General features: G+C 47.9%; 1 protein-coding gene across 1 annotated transcript in view; it reads right to left on the reverse strand.

The window, feature by feature from the left end:
• LOC139266173 (gamma-aminobutyric acid receptor subunit alpha-3-like) overlaps window positions 1-21,953 on the reverse strand; it is a 232,825-nt gene extending 210,872 nt beyond the window's left edge. The window contains exons 1-2 of the mRNA XM_070884006.1: window positions 21,904-21,953; window positions 20,988-21,109 (exon numbers count right to left, since the gene is read on the reverse strand). Of these exons, the coding sequence (XP_070740107.1) occupies window positions 20,988-21,109; window positions 21,904-21,953 (172 nt within the window). The remainder of the gene's footprint in view (window positions 1-20,987; window positions 21,110-21,903) is intronic.
• Between the last annotated feature and the right edge of the window lie 2,724 nt (window positions 21,954-24,677).

The following is a 24,677-nucleotide window of genomic DNA, read 5'->3' on the forward strand; positions in this document are numbered from 1 at the left end:
GGAAGAAATGGCCTCATGGGCCAAAGGACTAGGGCTGGAGCCCAATGGGAGGGAGTGGGGAGATAGTTTAACACAAAACCCACTGTGGGACAGCGTGCAGGAAAATTGCAGCAAAGCCGAAGAGAACTGCACTTATCGTCACTTTTAACTATCGACTTGAGCAGCGACTTTGTCTGTTTTACGACAAGACTGAAATAAATACAATAATTAGGAGTCAATCAGGTGGAGGAGTAGGGCATGAACACAGACCTGCTTTTGGAAGCCCTGTGGGACAAAGCACAATTATCACAGCTGACTCCAAAGCCTAGGCACAAGGCTTTGACTTGGCAATAAATCAATGTGGCACTCAACCCTTCAATGAAAATAAAGCAAGCAATGAGCATGAGTGTCTTTATTTGACTGAAGATCAGCTCCTGTTGACTGGATGCTGTGCTGATTTGCACTCGGAAGTTTTTCTGTGAGTCATGTGATGCGTCCCCTGTGTATTTTGCCCTGAAGCTTCTTTTAACTTAAAACATTCTCGGAATGTGAACATTGCTGGCGAAGTGTAAGGATTGGGACGATTTGCAAGCACCAACAGGGTCTGGTTGGGCTGAATGGCCTGTAACTTTAATATATTATAATGTAAGTCCTTCTCTCACCGCCCTCCCAAGCCCTGCCCTGCACAGACTCTAACTCTTCCAGTATGCACATCAATCCGGAGAAGTGTGAGGTAATGCATTTGAGGAGGGCTAACAAGACAAGGGAATACACATTAAATGGTAGGACACTGAGAAGTGTAGAGGAACAACGGGACCTTGGAGTGCAGGTCCACAGATCCCTGAAGGTAGCAGGCCAGGTAGATAAGGTGGTTAAGAAGGCACACGGAATACTTGCCTTTATTAACCGAGGCATAGAATACAAGAGCAGGGAGGTTATGCTTGAACTGTATAAAACACTGGTTAGGCCACAGCTGGAGTACTGTGTGCAGTTCTGGTCACCACATTACAGGAAAGATGTGATTGCACTGGAGAGGGTACAGAGGAGATTTACAAGAATGTTGTCTGGACTGGAGAATTTTAGCCGTGAGGAAAGATTGGATAGGCTGGGTCTGTTTTCTTTCGAACAGAGGAGGCTGAAGGGAGACCCGATTGAGGTGTATAAAATTATGAGGGGCCTGAATAGAGTGGATAGGAAGGACCTGTTTCCCTTAACAGAGGGGTCAACAACCAGGGGGCATAGATTTAAAGTAATTAGGGGGAGGTTTAGAGGGGATATGAGGGGAAATGTCTTCACCCAGAGGGTGGTGGGGGTCTGGAACTCACTGCGTGAAAGGGTGGTAGAGGCAGAAACCCTCACCACATTTAAAAAGTACCTGGATGTGCACTTGAAGTGCCGTAACCTACAGGGCTGCGGACCGAGAGCTGGAAAGTGGGATTAAGCTGGGGAGCTTTTGGTCGGCCGGCGCGGACACGATGGGCCGAAATGGCCTCCTGTGACGTAAATGTCTATGATTCTTTGATTCTATACCTCCATCCTCCACGTGGGCCCATTTCCAGGTGTGAGATCAGCAAATGCTTTATATATACATGCCAGAGGTTGGAGGCTGGAAGCCTCAGCGGCCAGATTTAGCGGCTCTCAGGGAGGTCCTGGGCGGGGGCAGTTGGACGCGTACAGCCTGGCCCCACCGCACTCTGTTGGCGAGGAGTCAGGAGGAACATTGCTGCTCCAATGGCCCCACATTGAGGTCAATTTAAAAACAAACAATCTCACTGCTTTGTTGGCCCTCTAAAGACCCACGAGTGGAGCAGGCCCATCAAACAGGGCTTAGGCCCCTCATTAACATATTCAGGGAGCCATATGCATGTTTGTGGTGGCTGCCAGGTAGGTCTGAATATCACCGACCCAACATGTAGTTCCGACACTGTGTGACGCCGGACATAGCCTCCAAAATTCATGCTTTTTGCCCGCCTTTTGCACCCACAAAACAGGTGCAAAGGGATCAAAGTTCTACAACCCTCAGGCTCTCTTGCCGCCTAGTTTTGGCAGCTTTCACCGTTCTTTCCCAAAATGTTGCTGCTCACCGTTCTCTGCACTGGACAATATCCTTCCCTTATTTCCCCACTAACTTATCTAAAGCACGCTGGAAGTTTCCAACAGCCTCTCATTACCTGATTCATGCTAACAGCCTTTGGAAGAAGCTGTTTCTGGAGTTTTAAGGCCCCCGAGTTGTGATGATTGAGATTGCTTGAAGTCGGGGCAATCTGGAGCAGCTCAAAGGCGAGATTCCCAGAAGCCAAATATGGGTATCAACATCGAAACCCCAGAAAGGCACAGATCCCATCCCCTTGTGTTTAGGGGAGGTTTCAGGTCTGAACCAGCCAGAGATATTACACATTTCAATTTGTAAAAGAGGCAAATGGAGGAGAGGGGGCCCAGCACACCATCCCCTCTGGACACTACACCCAACCTGACCCCTCACCCCTCTGACACCACACCCAACCTGACCCCTCACCCCTCTGTCACCACACCCAACCTGAACCCTCACCCCTCGGTCACCACACCCAACCTAAACCCTCACCCCTCTGACACCACACCCAACCTGAACCCTCACCCCACTGACACCACACCCAACCTGACCCCTCACCCCTCTGACACCACACCCAACCTGACCCCTCACCCCTCTGACACCATACCCAACCTAAACCCTCACCCCTCTGACACCACACCCAACCTGAACCCTCACCCCTCTGACACCACACCCAACCTGACCCCTCACCCCTCTGATACCACACCCAACCTAAACCCTCACCCCTCTGTCACCACACCCAACCTGACCCCTCACCCCTCTGATACCACACCCAACCTAAACCCTCACCCCTCTGACACCACACCCAACCTAAACCCTCACCCCTCTGACACCACACCCAACCTGACCCCTCACCCCTCTGACACCACACCCAACCTGACCCCTCACCCCTCTGACACCACACCCAACCTAAACCCTCACCCCTCTGACACCATACCCAACCTGACCCCTCACCCCTCTGACACCACAACCAACCTGACCCCTCACCCCTCTGACACCATACCCAACCTGAACCTTCACCCCTCTGACACCACACCCAACCTGAACATGAACCCCTCTGGATAGGCAAAAGCCAGACTAAAGACCATGCATCACCCTCCTGGGAGGTGGGTGTGAGTCAGACTGGATGCTGTGCATCACCCTGCAGGTAGGTGGATGTGAGTCAGACTAGAAGCTGTGCATCGCCCTCCCGGTAGGTGGATCTGAGTCAGACTAGAAACTGTGTATAGTCCTCCCGGGAGGTGGATGTGAGTCAGACTGAAGGCTATGTATCGCCTTCCTGGTAGAGGATGCGTGTTAGGATAAAGACCTGAAGACGGAAACGTGTCTTTCGTTACAAGACAAGTTTGTAAGAGGCCGGCAAATATAAAGATGGACTATGAAGACCCACGATCTGCTGGATGTGAGAGGAGATGATATTCCGACAGCGATGGAAGAAATGGATTCTCTCGTGTCACTGGAAACAGGAGACTTGAACAAACTAACTCGATATGTTCAGGCTGTGTGACAAGGAAGGGTTGAACAATGGCTGCATCATTGAGTTCCATACTTGAGGTTGATGTAAGTCAGGCAGTTCATTCATTTGGCTGTAATGGCTTCCCAGGGCACCAACGTAAACAGCTATCTCACTGTCAAGTAATAACCCATCACACAACAACCCACGCCACAATAGCTCAGCTAAACGTACATCGAATTTATGCAACAACAACAGGACCTTTTGCCCAGCATGCTGGTGTTTATGCTCCACCCATTCACCATATAATTCTATTTCTTTCTCGCTCATGTACGTATCCAGCTTTCCCAACCTGCATGAACTGTACAATCACAGAGATTTACAGCATGGAAGGAGGCCATTTCGGCCCATCGTGTCCGCGCAAATCGACAAAGAGCTACCCACTTTGCAGCTTTGGTCTGTAGCCCTGTAGGTTACGGCACTTCAAGTGCACATCCAGGTACTTTTTAAATGTGGCAGTGAGTTCCAAATCCCCTCTGGATGAAGAAATTTCCCCTCAAATCTCCTTTAAACCTCCTACCAATTACTTTAAATCTATGACCCCTGGTTGTTGACCCCTCTGCTAAGGGAAGCAGGTCCTTCCTATCCACTCGATCCAGGCCCCTCATAATTTTATACACCTCAATCAGGTCTCCCCTCAGCCTCCTCTGTTCCAAAGAAAACAAACCCAGCATCTCTAATCTGTCCTCATGGCTAAGATTCTCCATTCCTCATAAATCTCCTCTGTACCCTCTCCAGTGCAATCACATCTTTCCTGTAATGTGGTGACCAGAACTGCACACAGTACTCCAGCTGTGGCCGAACCAGTGTTTTATACAGTTCAAGCATAACCTCCCTGCTCTTGTATTCTATGCCTCGGCTAATAAAGGCAAGTATTCCGTATGCCTTCTTAACCACCTTATCTGCCTGGCCTGCTACCTTCAGGGATCTGTGGACCTGCACTCCAAGATCCCTTTGTTCCTCTACACTTCTCAGTGTCCTACCATTTATTGGCCCAGAAATTCCGCTTTCTCCTTCCTGCTGGCGTTTGACTGGATTTTAGAGAAAAATGCGCGCCTACCTGAAGCTGCTGCGTCCGCTCGACTTCCCGATCCACAGGCCTCCTCTTGCTGCGCATCGCAGCGCGTGCACGTTGGGACACGCGCAGGCCTGGAGCTGGAGTCACATGGCTCTGGGCAGCCAATAAGGTATAGTTTATTCTCATTCATAGTAATAGGAGTTTCGTAAGTCTGACTGAGAAACTCCCCAAACACCCAAAACACTAATAAAAAATAGAAAATATACACTACATATTTAAGATTCATTTAAATTAAAGTTATTAATGTCTTATAAAAAAAATATTTTCACGATTTTTAAAGAAGTTTTTTTAATTATGCCTTAAAATAAACTTACCGTAGTGGGGATGGTTTTTAACAATAAAATATGTTTTCATAACTTTATTTTTATATGTTTTTTGTGTATTTTTAAACACTTACGCCTGTAACAGTTGGCTATGCTCTTGCTTTTTCAGGCGCAAAAGTTTTGAAGATATTTGCTGGGCAAGATACATGTAAATCCCACAATCTGTCCGTGCAAATGTCCTCGCTCCCGAAATATGGAGCATCCATCGAGCTCTAGCTCCAGCTTGGCAGATCGGAAAAGCCAGTTTTCAGCGCATGCTCATTGTGCACTGAAACCGGCTTTTGAGATGCCTTCCCGGGTCCATATACACTCCCGACATACTCGGTACACACCCCATACACACCCCGTACACACCCCGTACACGCTCCGTACACGCTCCGTACACACCCCATACACACACACCGTACACACACCGTACATACTCTGCAGACACCCCGTACACACCCCGTACACACCCCATACACACCCCGTACACACTCCCTACACACTCTGTACACAGCCCATACACAACTGTACACACCCCATACACACTCCGTACACACCCCGTACACACCCCGTACACACCCCGTACACACACTGTACATACTCCATATACACTCCGTACACACACCATACACACTCCCTACACACCCCGTACACACCCTATACACACTCCGTACACACCCCGTACACACCCTGTACACATTCCTACACACTCCCTACACACTGCCTACACACCCCGTACACACTCCCTACACACTCCCTACACACTCCGTACACACTCCCAACATACTCCCTACACACTCCCTACACACGTCCAACACATTCCCTACACACTCCCTACACACACCCTACACACTCCCTACACACTCCCTACACACACCGTACACACTCCCTACACACTCCCTACACACTGCCTACACACTCCCTACACACTCCCTACATGCTCCCTATACACTCCCTACACACTCCCCACACACTGCCTACACACCCTGTACACACTCCCTACACACTCCCTACACACTCCGTACACACTCCCTACACACTCCCTACACACTCCGTACAAACTCCCTACACACTCCCTATACACTCCGTATAGGCCCGGGACATCGGAATTTCAGCCTCAATGTGTATTCCCTTTCCTTTTAGCCCTCCTCAAATGCATTACCTCACACTTCTCCGGATTGAATTCCATTTGTCACTGTTCTGCCCACCTGACCAGTACATTGATATCTTCCTGCAGACCGCAGCTTTCTTCTTCATTATCAACCACACAGCCTATTTTATATCATCTGCAAAATTCTTAATCATATCCCCAACATTCAAGTCTAGATCATTGAAATATACCTCAAAAAGCAAGGGCCCCAGGACTGAGCCCTGCGGAACCCCACTGGAAACATCCTTCCAGTCACAAAAACACCCATCAACCATTACCCTTTGCTTCCTGCCTCTGAGCCAATTTTGTATCCAACTTGCCACTTTGCCCTGGATCCCATGGGCTTTGACTTTCGTGGCTAGTCTGCCATGTGGGACCTTATCAAAAGCCTTGCTAAAGTCCATATACACTACATCATGTGCACTGCCCTCATCGACTCTCCTGGTTACCTCCTCAAAAAATTCAATCAAGTTAGTCAGACACGACCTTCCCTTAACAAATCCATGCTGACTGTTCTTGATTAATCCATGTATTTCTAAATGAAGATTTATCCTGTCCCTCAGAATTTTTTCCAATAATTTTCCCAGCACTGAGGTTAGGCTGACTGGCCTGTAATTACTCGGTCTATCCCTTTTATCCATTCTTAAACATTAGCAGTCCTCCAGTCCTCTGGCACTACACCTTAGCCAGAGAGGATTAGAAAATGATGGTCAGAGCCTCTGCTATTTCCTCTTTTGCTTCGCTTTACAGCCTGGGATACCATTTCTTAAACAATGAGGGGATAAGGGGCTATAGGGAGTGGGCGGGGAAGTGGAGCTGAGTCCATTATCTGATCAGCCATGATCTTATTGAATGGCGGAGCAGGCTCGAGGGGCCTGCTCCTATTTGTTATGTTCTTATTGTTATATATGTAAATTTGTATTTACTCTGTACAGCCACCAGAGGGCTCATCCCTGGAGTCCCAAGGGATCCCATAATCTCTTGGGAGCACAGGTATTTAAAGAGGCTTCACAGGTTGGAGAGGCACTCTGCAATAAAAGACTGAGGTCACACTTTACTTTGAGCTCACAGTGTTCAGTCTGACTCTTTCTACATACACAGCAACTGGCGATGAGATAAAGATAGCGAACTCAAAAATGCAGGGAACAATGGGCATCCTGGAGAAATTCTCGGAGGGAGATGATTGGGAAACTTTTGTGCAGTGACTCGACCAATACTTCGTGGCCAATGAGCTAGATGGGGAAGAGAGCGCTGCCAAACGAAGGGCGATCCTCCTCACCGTCTGTGGGGCACCAACGTATGGCCTCATGAAGAATCTGCTCACTCCAGCGAAACCCACGGAAAAATCGTATGACAATTTGTGCACACTGGTCCGAGAGCATTTGAACCCGAACAAAAGCGTTCTGATGACGAGGTACCGGTTCTACACCTACAAAAGATTTGAAGGCCAGGAAGTGGCGAGATATGTCACCGAGCTGAGACGCCTTGCAGGACATTGCGAATTTGAAGGACATTTGGAGCACATGCTCAGAGACTTTTTCGTACTTGGCATTGGCCATGAAACCATACTTCGCAAACTTTTGACTGCAGAAACCCCAACCTTGAGTAAGGCCATAGCGATAGCCCAGGCGTTCACTGCCACCAGTGACAATACTAAGCAAATCTCTCAGCACACAAGTGCTGCTGCAAGTACTGTGAACAAAGTGATGTTGTTTTCGAATCGTACTGTACAGGGCAGGTCACACATACCTGCAGCTGCACGTCCGCAGATATCTCAGAGTCCACCATCAAGGGTGATGAATGCAAGGCCATTAACAGCTTGTTGGCGCTGCGGGGGGATGATCATCGTTTCCATTCATGCCGATTCAAAGAGCACGTTTGAAAGGGCTGTGGAACAATGGGACACCTCCAATGAGTGTGCAGGCGAGCTGCAAAGCCTGTTAAACCTGAAAACCACCATGTTGCAGAGGAGGACAGATCCAAGGAGGATCACGATGAACCAGAGCCTCAGATCGAGAAGGCAGAGGTAAATGGGGTGCACATATTCACCACGAATTACCCCCCGATAATGCTGAATGTTGAACTAAATGGACTCCCAGTGCCAATGGAGCCAGACACGGGTGTAAGCCAGTCCATCATGGGCCAAAAGACTTTCGAAAAGTTGTGGTGCAACAAGGCTTCAAGGCCAGTCTTAACTCCGGTTCGCATGAAACTAAGAACTTACATTAAAGAACTGCTTCCTGTAATCGGCAGTGCTACCGTAAAGGTCTCCTACGATGGAGCGGTGCACAAGCTACCACTGTGTGTGGTACCGGGCGATGGTCCCACGCTGCTCGGCAGGAGCTGGCTAGGAAAGATACGTTGGAACTCGGATGACGTCCGAAAGCTATTGCCCGCTGATGACACTTTGTGTGCCCAGGTCTTCAACAAATTTCCTTTGAACCAGGCATCGGGAAATTCCAAGGAGCAAAAGTGCAGATCCACCTAATTCCAGGGGCATGAACCATTCATCACAAGGCGAGAGCAGTACTGTACATGATGAGAGAAAGGGTAGAGATCGAGCTAGACCAGCTGCAAAGAGAGGGCATCATTTCCCCGATTGAGTTCAATGAGTGGGCCAGTCCTATTGTCCCAGTCCTCAAGGGAGACGGCACCATCAGAATCTGTGGCAATTACAAAGTAACTATCAATCGTTTCTCCCTGCAGGACCAATACCAAAGACCGACGACCTCTTTGCAATGCTGGCGGGAGGAAAGACGTTCATGAAGCTGGATATGACTTCAGCCTACATAACGTAGGGACTGGAGGAATCATCGAAGGCTCTCACCTGCATAAACATGCACAAAGGTCTTTTTGTTTATAACAGATGCCCATTTGGAATCCGATCAGCGGCGGCGATATTCCAGAGAAAGATGGAAAGCTTACTGAAGTCGGTCCCACACACCGTGATCTTCCAGGACGACATCTTGATCACAGGTCGGAACACAGTCAAGCATCTGTAGAACCTGGAGGAGGTTCTTAGTTGACTCAACCGTATGGGGCTCAGGTTAAAACGCTCGAAGTGCGTTTTTCTGGCGCCTGAAATGGAGTTCCTGGGAAGGAGGATTGCGGCAGACGGCATCAGGCCCACCAACGCGAAGACGGAGGCAATCGAGAACGCACCGAGGCCACAGAATGTGATGGAGCTGCAGTCGTTTCTGGGACTCCTGAACTACTTTGATAACTTCTTACCGGGTCTCAGCACAGTTGGAAACACTGCATGTCTTACTACGAAAAGGGGATGAATGGGTTTGGGGCAAAAGCCAAGAAAATGCCTTTGTAAAAGCGAGAAAATTGTTATGCTCAAACAAATTGCTTGTGTTGTATGATCCATGTAAGCGTTTGCTACTAGCATGTGATGTGTCGTCATATGGCATCAGGTGTGTATTGCAACAAGCTAATGATTTCGGGAAACTGCAACCGGTTGCTTATGCATCCAGGAGTCTGTCTAAGGCTGAGAGAGCCTACAGCATAATTGAGAAAGAAGTATTAGCGTGTGTCTATGGGGTAAAGAAAATGCATCAATACCTGTTTGAGCTAAAATTCGAATTGGAAACTGACAATAAGCCACTTATATCCCTGTTTTCCGAGAGTAAAGGGATAAATACCAACACATCGGCCCGCATCCAGAGATGGGCACTCACGTTGTCTGCATGCAACTACACCATCCGCCACAGGCCCGGCACAGAAAACTGCGCCGATGCTCTCAGTAGGCTGCCATTGCCCACCACGGGGGTGGAAATGGCGCAGCCCGCAGATCTAGCCATTGTTATGGAAGCATTTGAGAGTGAGCAATCACCCATCACTGCCTGGCAGATCAAAACCTGGACAAGCCAGGGCCCCTTATTATCTCAAATCAAAAGCTGTGTGCTTCACGGGAGCTGGTCCAGTGTCCCAGTGGAAATGCAGGAAGAGATAAAGCCGTTCCAGCAGCGCAAAGATGAAATGTCTATACAGGCAGACTGCCTTCTGTGGGGCAATTGAGTAGTGGTCTCCAAGAAGGGCAGAGACACCTTCATCAATGACCTCCACAGTACCCACCCAGGCATCGTAATGATGAAAGCGATAGCGAGATCCCATGTGTGGTGACCCGGTATCGATGCGGACTTAGAGTCCTGCGTTCACAGGTGTAATACATGCTCACATTTAAGCAATGTACCTAGGGAGGCGCCGCTAAGTTTATAGTCTTGGCCCTCCAAACTGTGCAGGCCCGTTCTTGGGTAAAACGTTCCTTGTGGTTGTAGACGCATACTCCAAGTGGATTGAATGTGAGATAATGTCGGCTAGCACGTCCGCTGCCACCATCGAAAGCCTGCGGGCCATGTATGCCACACACGGCCTACCCAATGTCCTGGTGAGCGACAACGGGCCATGTTTTACCAGTGCTGAGTTCAAAGAATTCATGACCCATAACGGGATCAAACATGTCACATCTGCCCCATTTAAACCAGCGTCCAATGATCAGGCAAAGAGAGCAGTGCCAACCATCAAGCAAGGCTTGAAAAGGGTAACTGAAGGCTCACTGCAGACTCACCTATCCCGAGTCCTGCTTAGCTACCACACGAGACCCCACTCACTCACAGGGATCCCACCTGCTGAACTGCTCATGAAAAGGACACTTAAGACAAGACTCTCGTTAGTTCAGCCTGATATGCATGAACAGGTAGAGAGCAGGCAGCTTCAACAAAGTGCATACCATGATAGCGCAAATGTGTCACGCAAGATTGAAATCAATGATCTTGTATTTGTATTAAATTATGGACAAGGTCCCAAGTGGCTTCCCAGCACTGTTATGGTCAAAGAGGCGAGCAGGGTGTTTCAGGTCAAACTTTCAAATGGACCAAATCAAACTCAGATTCACGGACTATCCTGAGCAACCCACCTTGGACCCTGCCTTTTTTGATCCCCCAACACACACACCAGTGGCAACCGACACCACGGTTGACCACGAAGCAGAACCCATCATCCACAGCAGCCCAACAGGGCCCAACATACCAGGCAGCCCAGCAAGGCCAGCTGCACAGCAGCCCAGCGGGGGCCCAACAAATGATTCAACAATACCAGCTTTTACACCGAGACGATCAACCAGGGCAAGAAGGGCCCCAGATCGACTCACCTTGTAAATAGTTACACTATTGACTTTGGGGGGGGGGGGGTGTTGTTATATATGTAAACTTGTATTTACTCTGTACAGCCACCAGAGGACTCATTCCCTGGAGTCCCAAGAGATCCCACAATCCCTTGGGAGCACAGGTACTTTTGGAGGCCTCACAGGTTGGAGAGGCATCTGGGGACCTGCAATAAAAGACTAAGGTCACACTTTACTTTGAGCTCACAGCGTTCAGTCCGACTCTTTCTCCATACACAACACTTATGTTCTATTTCATCCGGGCCTGGGGATTTATCCACTTTCAAAGCTGCTAAACCCCTTATTACCTCCTCTGTCACTATATTTATTTCATCTAATATTTCACACTCCTCCTCCCCGATAACAATGTCTGCATCGTCATTTTGTGGAAACAGACGCAAATTATTGATTAAGAACAACAATGCTGTTGAATGGAAACTGTTCCCTAAAACCCAACACTGATGCTCGGTTGATTTATGCCCGAAGCCATGCGCAATGCCACCAATATAAACCTGGAACATTTAATTGGGTGCTAGCTGTTGGTCACAGTGCACACAGGTTTAGCATCAGGCACTAATCAGGCTACAGAATACCCAGTCCGGCTGATAGTCTCACCTCAGGACAAGGCAGAGAAATACTTTGTTGAGGAAGGCCTCAGCCTGTGTGGTCTGATTGCCATGAGCAGACGGGGTTACTCATTGGCAAGTGAGCTGAGCCATCCCACTCAGTCAAACACAGATGTCCTGGTCATCTTCTTATAGTAACAAGTGTGATTGACAGTGAGGTGAGGTGATCCTGTGAACATCGAGCAACTCATGCTGTGATAGTCTAGTGAACAGTGATGGAGTGTGGGTTCACTACTTACACCTAGAGACTGGGCAGTAAGAGGTCTACTCTGGTTTGTAGGGGACGTGCAGTCCACTGATGGGACTTACCTAATAGCTGGATCCAAGGAAAATAGCTTGGATAAAACCCAGAACTGTAACACACATCATGGACGTCTCAGGCTCAAGGGGTGAAATTGCACAGAGCGATATTACTGACGGTTAGCATATACCAATTTGCTCCCTTGTTTAAAGAGCAATTTCAAGTGGACATGTGTATGGACTTATTGCAACTGAGCAATTCCAAGTCAGTGAGGCAGTGAGTGGACCTGGGATGCAGCAGGAAGGGGATGTGTATGTCTGCAGCATGGGGGAAAGCATCAGGCAGGGTTTGCGTGGTTGATCCACTCTGAAAAGTGTGAGTAGGGAGGGGGGGGGAGGTTAACTGAAGGTACCACTGACACCTGATGGCACTCATTTTCCCCTCTGCCGTTTGGCCATTAAACTGGAGGAGCTGATCGCCCGTCCTAGAACATGGCCGTAGCCAGTTTCCAGATATAAGTAAAGATTCACTGAGTGGATTGAGACCTGAGCTCAGTGAGTTGGCTGAAGTACATACTGCATGGCAACCAGCCCGAGCCTGTGTCAGAGCCATCGGGAGAGGTGGAAGGGCAATAGAAATAAGACCCCCAAAATTTGTTTACAAATAGCTGTAAAATTTAGAAATACAAATTTAATTTGAGTGTGGATACATTGGAAGCTGAGCGAGAGAGGGAAGGAAAGAGATATTCATTTTAGAACAGGGTCTGGTTTATTGTAATGACCTTTTTGTTGCAATATAACAATAGAGAATTGCCCTCATTAAATGAATGTTACCTTTATTACAATACACTTGTTAATTATGGTGCTATCAGTATGAAGCTGGCCGACTGCTCGAGGCAGTTAGACTGTCAAACTGCTCGCTGAATCCAATTGCACATCCGCCTCGAAAGGTACGAGCTGGAATCTTTCTTCATACATTAACCCCACTCTGCTCTCAGCGCTGGAAAACCACGGCACAGGAACAGGACGAGGCCGTTCAGCCCCTCCAGCCTGTTACACAGGAACAGGAGGAGGCCATTCAGCCCCTCGAGCTTGCGACACAGGAACAGGAGGAGGCCATTCAGCCCCTCGAGCTTGCGACACAGGAACAGGAGGAGGCCGTTCAGCCCCTCCAGCCTGTTACACAGGAACAGGAGGAGGCCATTCAGCCCCTCGAGCTTGCGACACAGGAACAGGAGGAGGCCATTCAGCCCATCGAGTCTGTTATATAGGAACAGGAGGAGGTCATTCAGTCCCTCGAGCCTGTTACACTATTGAATTAACTCAATTTATCCTCCTCTGCTCTGTGTCCCCTGATACGCTCAATCTCAGTCTCCAAAATTTAAATTGGCTCAGCATCCACACCCTTTTAGGAGAGAGAATTTTCACTCCACTTTGTGGGAAAAAGTGCTTCCTGGTTTAACTGCTGAACGGCCTGGCTCTAATTTAAAGATATTCTGTATCCCCCCCCCCCCCCCCACAGAGGAAATAGTTTTTCTCAATCTACCCTATTAATCCTTATAACATTTTAAACACATCAATTAGATCACCCCTCAATAATCTAAACTCAAGAGAATACAACCCCAATCCATGAGCCTATCCTCATCATTTTATCCTTGAACAATTTATCATTCTGGAGAATCTGCGGCACCCCTCCAAGGTCAGTATGTCCTTGCTGAGGGGCGGGGCCCAGAACGGAACAGTATCCAGACGGGGTCTGACCAGAGCTCTGTACAGCTGTCCCATCCCTCCTGCCCCTTGTAATCCAGCCCCTCCAGCTAAAGGGAAATATTGCATTACATTTTTGATTACTTTGTGTAGCTGTGCACAATGGACACACAAATCCACTCACTCAACATGTCTATGTCCCTTTGTAACATCCTCCTCCCATCTACACTATTTACTCTGCCTCCAAACTTTGTGTTATCTGTAAACTTGGATATACAACTCTATTCCTGCATCCACGTCATTAATATACATCTGATATACCTGATTCATCATCATCATAGGACTCCCTTGAAATCGAGGAAGACTTGCTTCCACTCTAAAAGTGAGTTCTCAGGTGGTTGAACAGTCCAATACGGGAATTACAGTCTATCACAGGTGGGACAGATAGTCGTTGAGGGAGGGGTGGGTGGGACTGGTTTGCCGCACGCTCCTTCCGCTGCCTGCGCTTGCTTTCTGCATGCTCTCGGCGATGAGACTCGAGGTGCTCAGCGCCCTCCCAGATGCTCTTCCTCCACTTTGTGCGGTCTTTGGCCAGGGACTTCCAGGTGCCGGTGGGGATGTTGCATTTCATCAAGGAGGCTTTGAAGGTGTCCTTGAAACATTTTCTCTGCCCACCTGGTGCTCGCTTGCCGTGTCGGAGTTCCGAGTAGAGCGCTTGCTTTGGGAGTCTTCTGTCAGGCATGCAAACTATGTGGCCCACCTAGCGGAGCTGGTCGAGTGTGGTCAGTGGTTCGATGCTGGGGATGTTGGCCTGGTCGAGGACGCTAACGTTGGTGCGTCTGTCCTCCCAGGAAATTTGCAGGATCTTGAGGAGGCAGCGCTGGTGGTATTTCTCCAGCGATTTGAGGTGTCTACTGTATATGGTCCACGTCTCTGAGCCATACAGGAGGGTGGGTATCACTACAGCCCTGTAAACCATGAGCTTGGTGCCAGATTCGAACACTCTCTTCCTCAGGCGGCCGAAGGCTGCACTGGCGCACTGGAGGTGGTGTTGAACCCAGTACAGATCCTGGGGAACACATCACTACCTCTCAACAAATAACCAACCCAGGACACAAGGTCACCTCCAATTCCAGGCTCTTTTGTTTTTGCTAATAATCTCTTGTGCAGGATTTTATCAAATACCTTTTAAAGTCCATATAGACACCATCCATAGACACACACCTATATATCATACTAGTGACCTCCTTAAAAATTCAATTTGATTAGTCAGACATGACCTATCCTTCACAAATCCATGCTGACTCACGGATCAGCGTAATCTTGTTCAAATGCGTAGTCACTCTGTCCCTAATGATGGATGGCAGTAACTTCCCCACAAATCATGTAAAACTGACTGGCCTACAATTTATGTGTTTCTCCCTGGCTCTTTTCTTAAATAATGGACTGACAATTGCAATTTTCCAATACAAGGGCCTATAATGTAGTACCTTGTTTAAGAAGGGAAAAAAGGATAGACCAAGTAATTACAGGCCTGTCAGCGTAACGTCAGTGGTGGGAAAATTATTGGAAAAAATCCTGAAAGACAGGATAAATCTGCATTTGGAAAGGCAAGGGTTAATTAGGGACAGTCAGCATGGATTTGTTAAGGGAAGATCGTGTTTGACGAACCTGATTGAATTTTTTCAGGAGGTAACCAAGAGATTCGATGAGGGTAGTGCGTACGTACGATGTAGTATATATGGACTTTAGCAAGGCTTTCGATAAGGCCCCACATGGTAGACTGGTCTTGAAGGTTAAAGCCCATGGGATACAGGGCAAAGTGGCAAGTTGGATCCAAAATTGGCTTGGAAGCAGGAAGCAAAGGGTAATGGTTGATGGATGTTTTTGTGACTGGAAGGATGTTTCCAGTGGGGTTCCGCAGGGCTCAGTACTGGGTCCCTTGCTTTTTGTGGTATACATCAACAATTTAGATTTGAATATAGGGATTATGATTAAGAAGTTTGCAGACAACACTTAAATTGGCTGTGTGGTTAATAATGAAGAGGAAAGTCATGGGCTGCAGGAGGATATCAATCTACTGGTCAGGTGGGCAGAGCAGTGGCAAATGGAATTTAATTCAGAGAAATGTGAAGTGATGCACTTTGGGAGGGTTAATAAGGAAAGGTATACACATTAAGCGGTAGGCCACTTAATTGGGTAGATGAACAAAGGGACCTTGGAGTGCTTGTCCACAGATCCCTGAAAGTAGCAGGCCAGGTGGATAAGGTGGTTAAGAAGGCATATGGAATGCTTGCCTTTATTTACCAAGGCATAGAATATAAGAGCAGGGAGGTTATGCTTAAATTGTCTAATACTTTGGTTTGGCCACAGCTAGAGTACTACATGCAGTTCTGGTTGCCGTATTATAGGAAGGATGTGATTGCACTAGAGAGGGTGCAGAGGAGATTTACTAGGATGCTACCTGGATTGGAGAATCTTAGTTATGAGGACAGATTGGATAGGCTAGGTTTATTCTCATTGGAACAGAAGAGGTTGAGAGGAGACCTCATTGAGGTGTACAAAATATTGAGGGGCCTGGACATAGTGGATATTAAGGGTCCATTTCCATTGGTGGAGTGGTCTATTATAAGGGGGCAGTTTTAAGGTGGTTGGTGGAAGGTTTAGAGGGGAATTGGGGGGGCTTCTTTATGTAGAAATAAAAAAGGGAAGGTGGCTCAACCGTGGCTATCAAGGGAAATCAGGGATAGTATTAAAGCCAAGGAAGTGGCATACAAATTGGCCAGAAATAGCAGTGAACCCAGGGACTGGGAGAAATTTAGAACTCAGCAGAGGAGGACAAAGGGTTTGATTAGGGCAGGGAAAATGCAGTACGAGAAGAAGCTTGCAGGGAACATTAAGACGGATTGCAAAAGTTTCTATAGATATGTAAAGAGAAAAAGGTTAGTAAAGACAAATGTAGGTCCCCTGCAGTCAGAATCAGGGGAAGTCATAATGAGGAACAAAGAAATGGCGGACCAATTGAACAAGTACTTTGGTTCGGTATTCACTAAGGAGGACACAAACAACCTTCCGGATATAAAAGGGGTCAGAGGGTCTAGTAAGGAGGAGGAACTGAGGGAAATCCTTATTAGTCGGGAAATTGTGTTGGGGAAATTGATGGGATTGAAGGCCGATAAATCCCCAGGGCCTGATGGACTGCATCCCAGAGTACTTAAGGAGGTGGCCTTGGAAAGAGCGGATGCATTGACAGTCATTTTCCAACATTCCATTGACTCTGGATCAGTTCCTATGGAGTGGAGGGTAGCCAATGTAACCCCACTTTTTAAAAAAGGAGGGAAGAGAGAAAACAGGGAATGATAGACCGGTCAGCCTGACATCGGTAGTGGGTAAAATAATGGAATCAATTATTAAGGATATCATAGCAGCGCATTTGGAAAGAGGTGACATGATAGGTCCAAGTCAGCATGGATTTGTGAAAGGGAAATCATGCTTGACAAATCTAATGGAATTTTTTGAGGATGTTTCCAGTAGAGTGGACAAGGGAGAACCAGTTGATGTGGTATATTTGGACTTTCAGAAGGCTTTCGACAAGGTCCCACACAAAAGATTAATGTGCAAAGTTAAAGCACATGGGATTGGAGGTAGTGTGCTGACATGGATTGAGAACTGGTTGTCAGACAGGAAGCAAAGAGTAGGAGTAAATGGGTACTTTTCAGAATGGCAGGCAGTGACTAGTGGGGTACCGCAAGGTTCTGTGCTGGGGCCCCAGCTGTTTACACTGTACATTAATGATTTAGATGAGGGGATTAAATGTAGTATCTCCAAATTTGCGGATGACACTAAGTTGGGTGGCAGTCTGAGCTGCGAGGAGGATGCTATGAGGCTGCAGAGTGACTTGGATAGGTTAGGTGAGTGGGCAAATGATTGGCAGATGAAATATAATGTGGTGGTAAAAACAGAGACAGACTATTATCTGAATGGTGACAGATTAGGAAAAGGGGAGGTGCAACGAGACCTGGGTGTCATGGTACATCAGTCATTGAAGGTTGGCATGCAGGTACAGCAGGCGGTTAAGAAAGCAAATGGCATGTTGGCCTTCATAGCGAGGGGATTTGAGTACAGGGGCAGGGAGGTGTTGCTACAGTTGACCAGGGCCTTGGTGAGACCACACCTGGAGTATTGTGTACAGTTTTGGTCTCCTAACCTGAGGAAGGACATTCTTGCTATTGAAGGAGTGCAGCAAAGGATCACCAAATTGATTCCCGGGATGGCGGGACTGACCTATCAAGAAAGACTGGATCAACTGGGCTTGTATTCACTGGAGTTCAGAAGAATGAGAGGGGACCTCATAGAAACGTTTAAAATTCTGATGGGTTTAGACAGGTTAGATGCAGGAAGAATGTTCCCAATGTTGGGGAAGTCCAGAACCAGGAAACACAGTCTAAAGATAAGGGGTGAGCCATTTAGGACCGAGGTGAGGAGAAACTTCTTCACCCAGAGAGTGGTGAACCTGTGGAATTCTCTACCACAGAAAGTTGTTGAGGCCAATTCATTAAATATATTCAAAAAGGAGTTAGATGTAGTCCTTACTACTAGGGGAATCAAGGGGTATGGCGAGAAAGCAGGAAGTTGCATGTTCAGCCATGAACTCATTGAATGGCGGTGCAGGCTAGAAGGGCCGAATGGCCTTCTTCTGCACCTATTTTTCTATCTTTCTATGTTTCTATGTTTCTAGAGGGTTGTGGGGATCTGGAACTCGCTGCCTGGAAGAGTGGTGGATGCAGAAGCCCTCACCACTTTTAAGAGATGGTTGGATGGGCACTTAAAGTGCAGTAACCTGCAGGGTTACAGACCCAGAGCTGGTAATTGGGATTAGACTGGATAACCTTTTGTTGGACGGCGCAGCTATAATGGTAACTACTGCAGGGAATAGAATATGGCCAGGGTGATCTCCTGGACAAGTTTCAATCGCCTGGACCCTCTGCGTTGTCCAGGCAGCGAGTTCCAGATCTCCACAACTAAAGGAATTTTCCCAGATTTTTTCTCCCAAAATTGGCCTGCGTTTTTATCTGGTTTTTGCCTCTCCCAGGAGATCACATGGCTCCGGTTGGGGTGGAGTGTAGAATGTTTCAGAATAAGGGGTGTCGCTGTTGTGTGAGGCGGACTGGTTGGTCTGGGTGCTCTTTACCTTTCCGTCATTGTTCATAGGTTTATATGTAATCTTCAGGGCTGCTGACCGAGGGCCATGTGGCCCTTTGTCGGCCGGCGCGGACACGATGGGCCGAAATGACCTCCTTCTGCGCTGTAAATTTCTATGTTTCAATGTTTCTATGAAATTCTTTAATCATCTTAAACACCTCAATTCGATCACCCCTCAATCTTCTAAACTCGAGGGAATACACGCCCAGTCTGTGCAATCTGTCCCCATAATTTAACCCTATTAGTTCTGGTATCATCCTGGTGAACCTGCCCCCACTCCGAGGCTGATATTCCCTCCCTGGGGTGGGGGGCCCAGGACTGAGCACAGTGTCCAGATGGGGTCTGACCCGAGCTTTATACAGCTGGAGCATCACTGCCTCCCCTTTGTGTTCCCGCTCCCTCGAGATATGGGCCAACATCCCATCAGCCTTTTAATTATTTGTGTGTGCACCAGCTTTCAGTGATTTCTGGCCTCGCACCCCGAAATCTCTGCGCCCCTCCACACTTCCCAGCTTCTCACCATTTACACAATACTCTGATCCATCTTTCGTGGGTCCAAAGTGGACGACCTCACACTTCCCCACATTGAACTCCATCTGCCACAGATTTGCCCACTCACTTTATCAATGGCCCTTTGCAACTTTCTGCTCCCATCGACACTGTTTACTGTTCCTCCTAACTTGGTGTCATCAGCAAACTGGGATACACGGCTCTCTCTTCCTCCATCAGTGTGGTTTATAAATCCAGTGAGAAGCTGAGGGCCCAGTGCCGACCCCTGGGGGTCCCATCCTGCCCATTGTGGTACATGCCCATTGTACCTTCTCTCTGTCTCCTACCTCCCAACCAATTCCCTGTCCATGACAATAGGTTCCCCAATTCCATGCCCTCATTTCTGTCGACAGTCTCTCATGTGGAACCTTGTCGAATACCTTGTGGAGTCCGTATAAATAACATCCATATCATCATCTTCATCATCATCCCTTCTCTACACTTATCATAGCCCTTATCATCGACACTCCCTTACCTTCCACATTAGTGACCTCCCCAAAATATTCCAGCAGGTTCATTCGACACGACTTGCCCTTTACAATCCAGGCTGGCTCCCTGCTCAGTTCCTGCTTGTCCAACTGCTCAGTTACTGTGTCCCTCATAACAGGTTCTAGTCACTTCCCACAACACATGTTGGATTGATCGGTCTATAAATTCCTGGTTCCTTTCTCTCATCCTTCTTAAAAATGGAATGACATTTGCAGTTTTCCAATCCCAACTTGGAGGTTTTGGACATCTAAGAGGGCAGATGGGGCCTCTCTGGCACCTCTGAATGTCAGCACCTCCGGCACTGCAGCACTCCCTCAGCACCGCACTGGAGTGTCAGCCCGGATTATGTGCTCAAGTGTCGGGAGTGGGACTTGAACCCACAACCATGTGAGGTGAGAGTGCTTTGTCTGTGTTGTATAGATACGTATACCAACAGTATCAACATATACCTCAATCCCATTTACCATATCCCCAATCCCACCTTCCCATCATCTCCCAATATCCCCAAACCACGTGCTCACCATAGATCCTCATCAACACATCTTTCCCCATATCCTCAAACCCACCTGCCAACCTTGCCCCCTATACCCTTCCACCTCACCTCCAATCCCCCTCTCTCCACAAACAAAGCAAATGACACCCCTGTTTACTGTGCGCTCCGATGGCCTTCGCTGGTAATGCGAGTCCGCACTGCATGACTTATTTTCTGATACTTGATTTCATTTTTTAACTTCTACCATCAGGGTTGTGAACACTCCATTGCACTGAACAATTTGTATTGTATTAAATAGCTCGTGGAACAGAGAGGCAGAGAGTGTATCAGATGTCGAACGTTGATTGATATCTATTTTGCTCAGTTCCCAGATGAATGTAATCAGTGTGACACTTACCTCCCAGACCAGGTCGCAGTCTATTGTCGTACCCGTCCAACAGGCGGTCCAGGATCCTGGTGAAGATGGTGATGTTGTCCTTCCCATCTGTTGGTGCTGGGCGAGCATGCTTCTTAGAAAATCTACAAACAAAAAGAAACCAATTGTTTTTTTCCTATTTTTTGAGACATGTTACACAGAGGGTAGTGACATAGCAACTGGAGGAGACCATTCAGACCCTCGAGCCTGTTACACAGGAAAAGGAGGAGGCCTTTCAGCCCCTCGAGCCTGTTACACAGCAACAGGAGGAGGCCATTCAGACCCTTGAGCCTGTTACACAGGAACAGGGGGAGGTCATTCAGTCCCTCGAACCTGTTACACAGGAGGAGGCCCATTCAGCCCTTCGAGCCTGTTACACAGGAGGAGGCCCATTCAGCCCCTCGAGCCTGTTATATAGGAAGAGGAGGAGGCCATTCAGTCCCTCCAGCCTGTTATACAGGAACAGGAGGAGGACATCAGCCCCTTGGGCCTGTTAAATAGGAACAAGAGGAGGCCCTTCAGCCCCTCGAGTCTGTTACATAAGTCCTCATCATAGGCAGTCCCTCGGACGAGGATGACTTGCTTTCACACCAAAAAGGATGAATTCATAGATGTTTCAATGAAAGACCCAATGTTCCAGTCCTGAACTCCAATTGAGAGGGTGGAAGATGCCTGTGTGTGGATTTTTTTGACATGTGGTGACCGTTGCACATCAGCCACCACACGGGCTTGACAGAGCTAGGCCTTTATCCAGTGACAAGGATTAACCAGGACGACTGGAGACTAGCTCTGCTGCATGGACCTAGTGTGCACACATATCACAGTGTTGGCTGGCCCGTGCTGCCCCTGGGCCCTCGGCTCTTCTGGGTCCCGTACGCTCATTTGCCGCACTTCTGACACGATCTCTTGCCGCTCCTCCGCCACAAAACATTCACGCAAGTCCGCCATGCTCACTCGCTGAAGCCATGATCTTATTGAATGATGGAGCAGGCTCGAGGGGCCAAATGGCCTACTCCTGCTCCTATTTCTTACATTCTTATATTCTTATATTCATAAGAAATAGCAGGAGGTCTGCTCCGCCATTTAATAAGGTCATGGCTGATCTGATCTTGGGCTCAGCTCCACTTCCCTGCCCGCTCCCCATAACCCATTATCACTCAAAAATCTGTCTATCTCCACCTTAAATATATTCAGTGACCCAGCCTCCACAGCTCTCTGGGGCAGAGAATTCCACAGATTTACGACCCTCTGAGAGAAGAAATTTCTCATCATCTCAGTTTTAAATTGGCGGCCCCTTATTCTGAAATGATGCCCCCTAGTTGTAGATCCCCCATGAGTGGAAATAACCTCTCTGCATCTACCTTGTCGACCCACCTCAGTATCTTTGTCAATTAGAATGTTTCAATAAGATCACCTCTCATTCTTCTATAGGCCCAACCTCCTCAACCTATCTTCACGTCAACCCCTTCATCTCAGGAATCAACCTAGTGAACCTTCTCTGAACAGCCTCCAATGCAAGTATATCCTTCCTTAAATACGGAGACCAAAACTGCACGCAGTACTCCAGATGTGGCCTCACCAATACCCTGTACAGTTGTAGCAGGACTTCTCTGCTTTTATACTCTATCCCCCTTGCAACATTACAATTGCCTTCCTGATCACTTGCTGTACCTGCATACTAATTTTTTGTGTTTCATGCACAAGGCCCCGCAGGTCCCGCTGTACTTCAGCATTTTGTAATCTCTCTCCATTTAAATAATAATTTGCTTTTTTATTTTTCCTGCCAAAGTGGATAACCTCACACTTTCCCACATTATTCTCCATCTGCCAAATGTTTGCCCACTCACTTAGCCTGTCTATATCCCTTTGCAGATTCTTTGTGTCCTCCTCACAACTTGCTTTCCCTCCCATCTTTGTATCATCAGCAAACTTGGCTACATTACACTTGGTCCCTTCTTCCAAGTCATTAATATAGATTATAAATATTTGCGGCCCTAGCACCGATCCCTGTGGCACACCGCTAGTCACTGTTTGCCATTTATCCCGACTCTCTGTTTTCTGTTAGTTAGCCAATCCTCTATCCATGTTAATATATTATCCCCAGCCCCATGAGTTTTTATCTTGTGCAGGAACCTTTTATGTGGCACCTTATTGAATGCCTTCTGGAGATCCAAATACACCACATCCACCCACCCTGCTTGTTACATCCTCAAAGAACTCCAGCAAATTTGTCAAAGAGGAGAAGGCCATTCAGCCCATTGAGTCTGTTACCTAGGAACAGGAAGAGGCCATTCAGTCCCTCGAACCTGTTACATAGGAACAGGAGGAGGCCATTCAGCCTCTCAAGCCTGTTACATAGGAACAGGAGGAGGCCATTCAGCCCCTCGAGTCTGTTATATAGGAACAGGAGGAGGTCATTCAGCCCCTCGAACTTGTTACATAGGAACAGGAGGAGGCCATTCAATCCCTCGAGTCGGTCACATATGAACAGGAGGAGGCCATTTAGCCCCTCGAGTCTGTCACATAGGAACAGGAGGAGGCCATTCAGTCCCTCTAGTCTGTCACATAGGAACAGGAGGAGGTCATTCAGTCCCTCGAACTTGTTACATAGGAACAGGAGGAGGCCATTCAGTCCCTCGAGTCTGTTACATAAGCCATCGTCATAGACAGTCCCTCAAACAAGGATGACTTGCTTCTACACCAAAAGGGATGAGTTCATAGATGTTTCAATGAAGGACCCGATGTTCCAGTCCTGAAGTCCAGGGGTGGAAGATGCCTGTGCATGGATTTTTTTAACGTGGGGTGACCGTTGCACTCCAGCCACCACACGGGCTTGACAGAGCTAGGTCTTAGTCCAGTGGAAAGGGTTAACCAGGACGACTGGAGACCAGCTCTGCTGCATGGACCTAGTGTGCACACATATCGCAGTGTGGCCTGGCCCGTGCTGCCCCTGGGCCCTCGCCTCTTCTGGGCCCCGTACTTTCATTTGCCGCACTTCTGACACGATCTCTCGCCGGTCCTCTGCCACAAAACATTCACGCACGTCCGCCACGCTGAGGCTATGATCTTATTGAATGGTGGAGCAGGCTCGAAGGGCCAAATGGCCTACTCCTGCTCCTATTTCTTCGGTTCTTATGTTCTTATATTCATAAGAAATAGCAGGAGGTCTGCTCCGCCATTTAATAAGGTCATGGCTGATCTGATCTTGGGCTCAGCTCCACTTCCCTGCCCGCTCCGCCTAAACCTTTATTCATTTATCATTTAAAAATCTGTCTATCTCCGCCTAAAATATATTCAATGACCCAGCCTCCACAGCTCTCTGGGGCAGAGAATTCCACAGATTTACAACCCTCTGAGAGAAGAAATTTCTCATCATCTCAGTTTAAATGGGTGGCCCCTTATTCTAAGATTATACCCCCTAGTTTTAGATTCCCCTATGAGTGGAAATATCCTCCCTGTATCCACCTTGTTGAGCCCCCTCAGTATTTTGAATGTTTCAATAAGATCACCTCTCATTCTTCTTTGGGCCCAACCTCCTCAACCTATCGTCACAAGTCAACCCCTTCATCTCAGGAATCAACCTAGTGAACCTTCTCTGAACAGCCTCCAATACAAGTATATCCTACCTTAAATAAGGAGACCAAAACTGCACGCAGTACTCCAGGTGTGGCC

This window comes from Pristiophorus japonicus, chromosome 6 (assembly GCF_044704955.1).
Source record: "Pristiophorus japonicus isolate sPriJap1 chromosome 6, sPriJap1.hap1, whole genome shotgun sequence".
Lineage (NCBI taxonomy): Eukaryota > Metazoa > Chordata > Chondrichthyes > Pristiophoridae > Pristiophorus > Pristiophorus japonicus.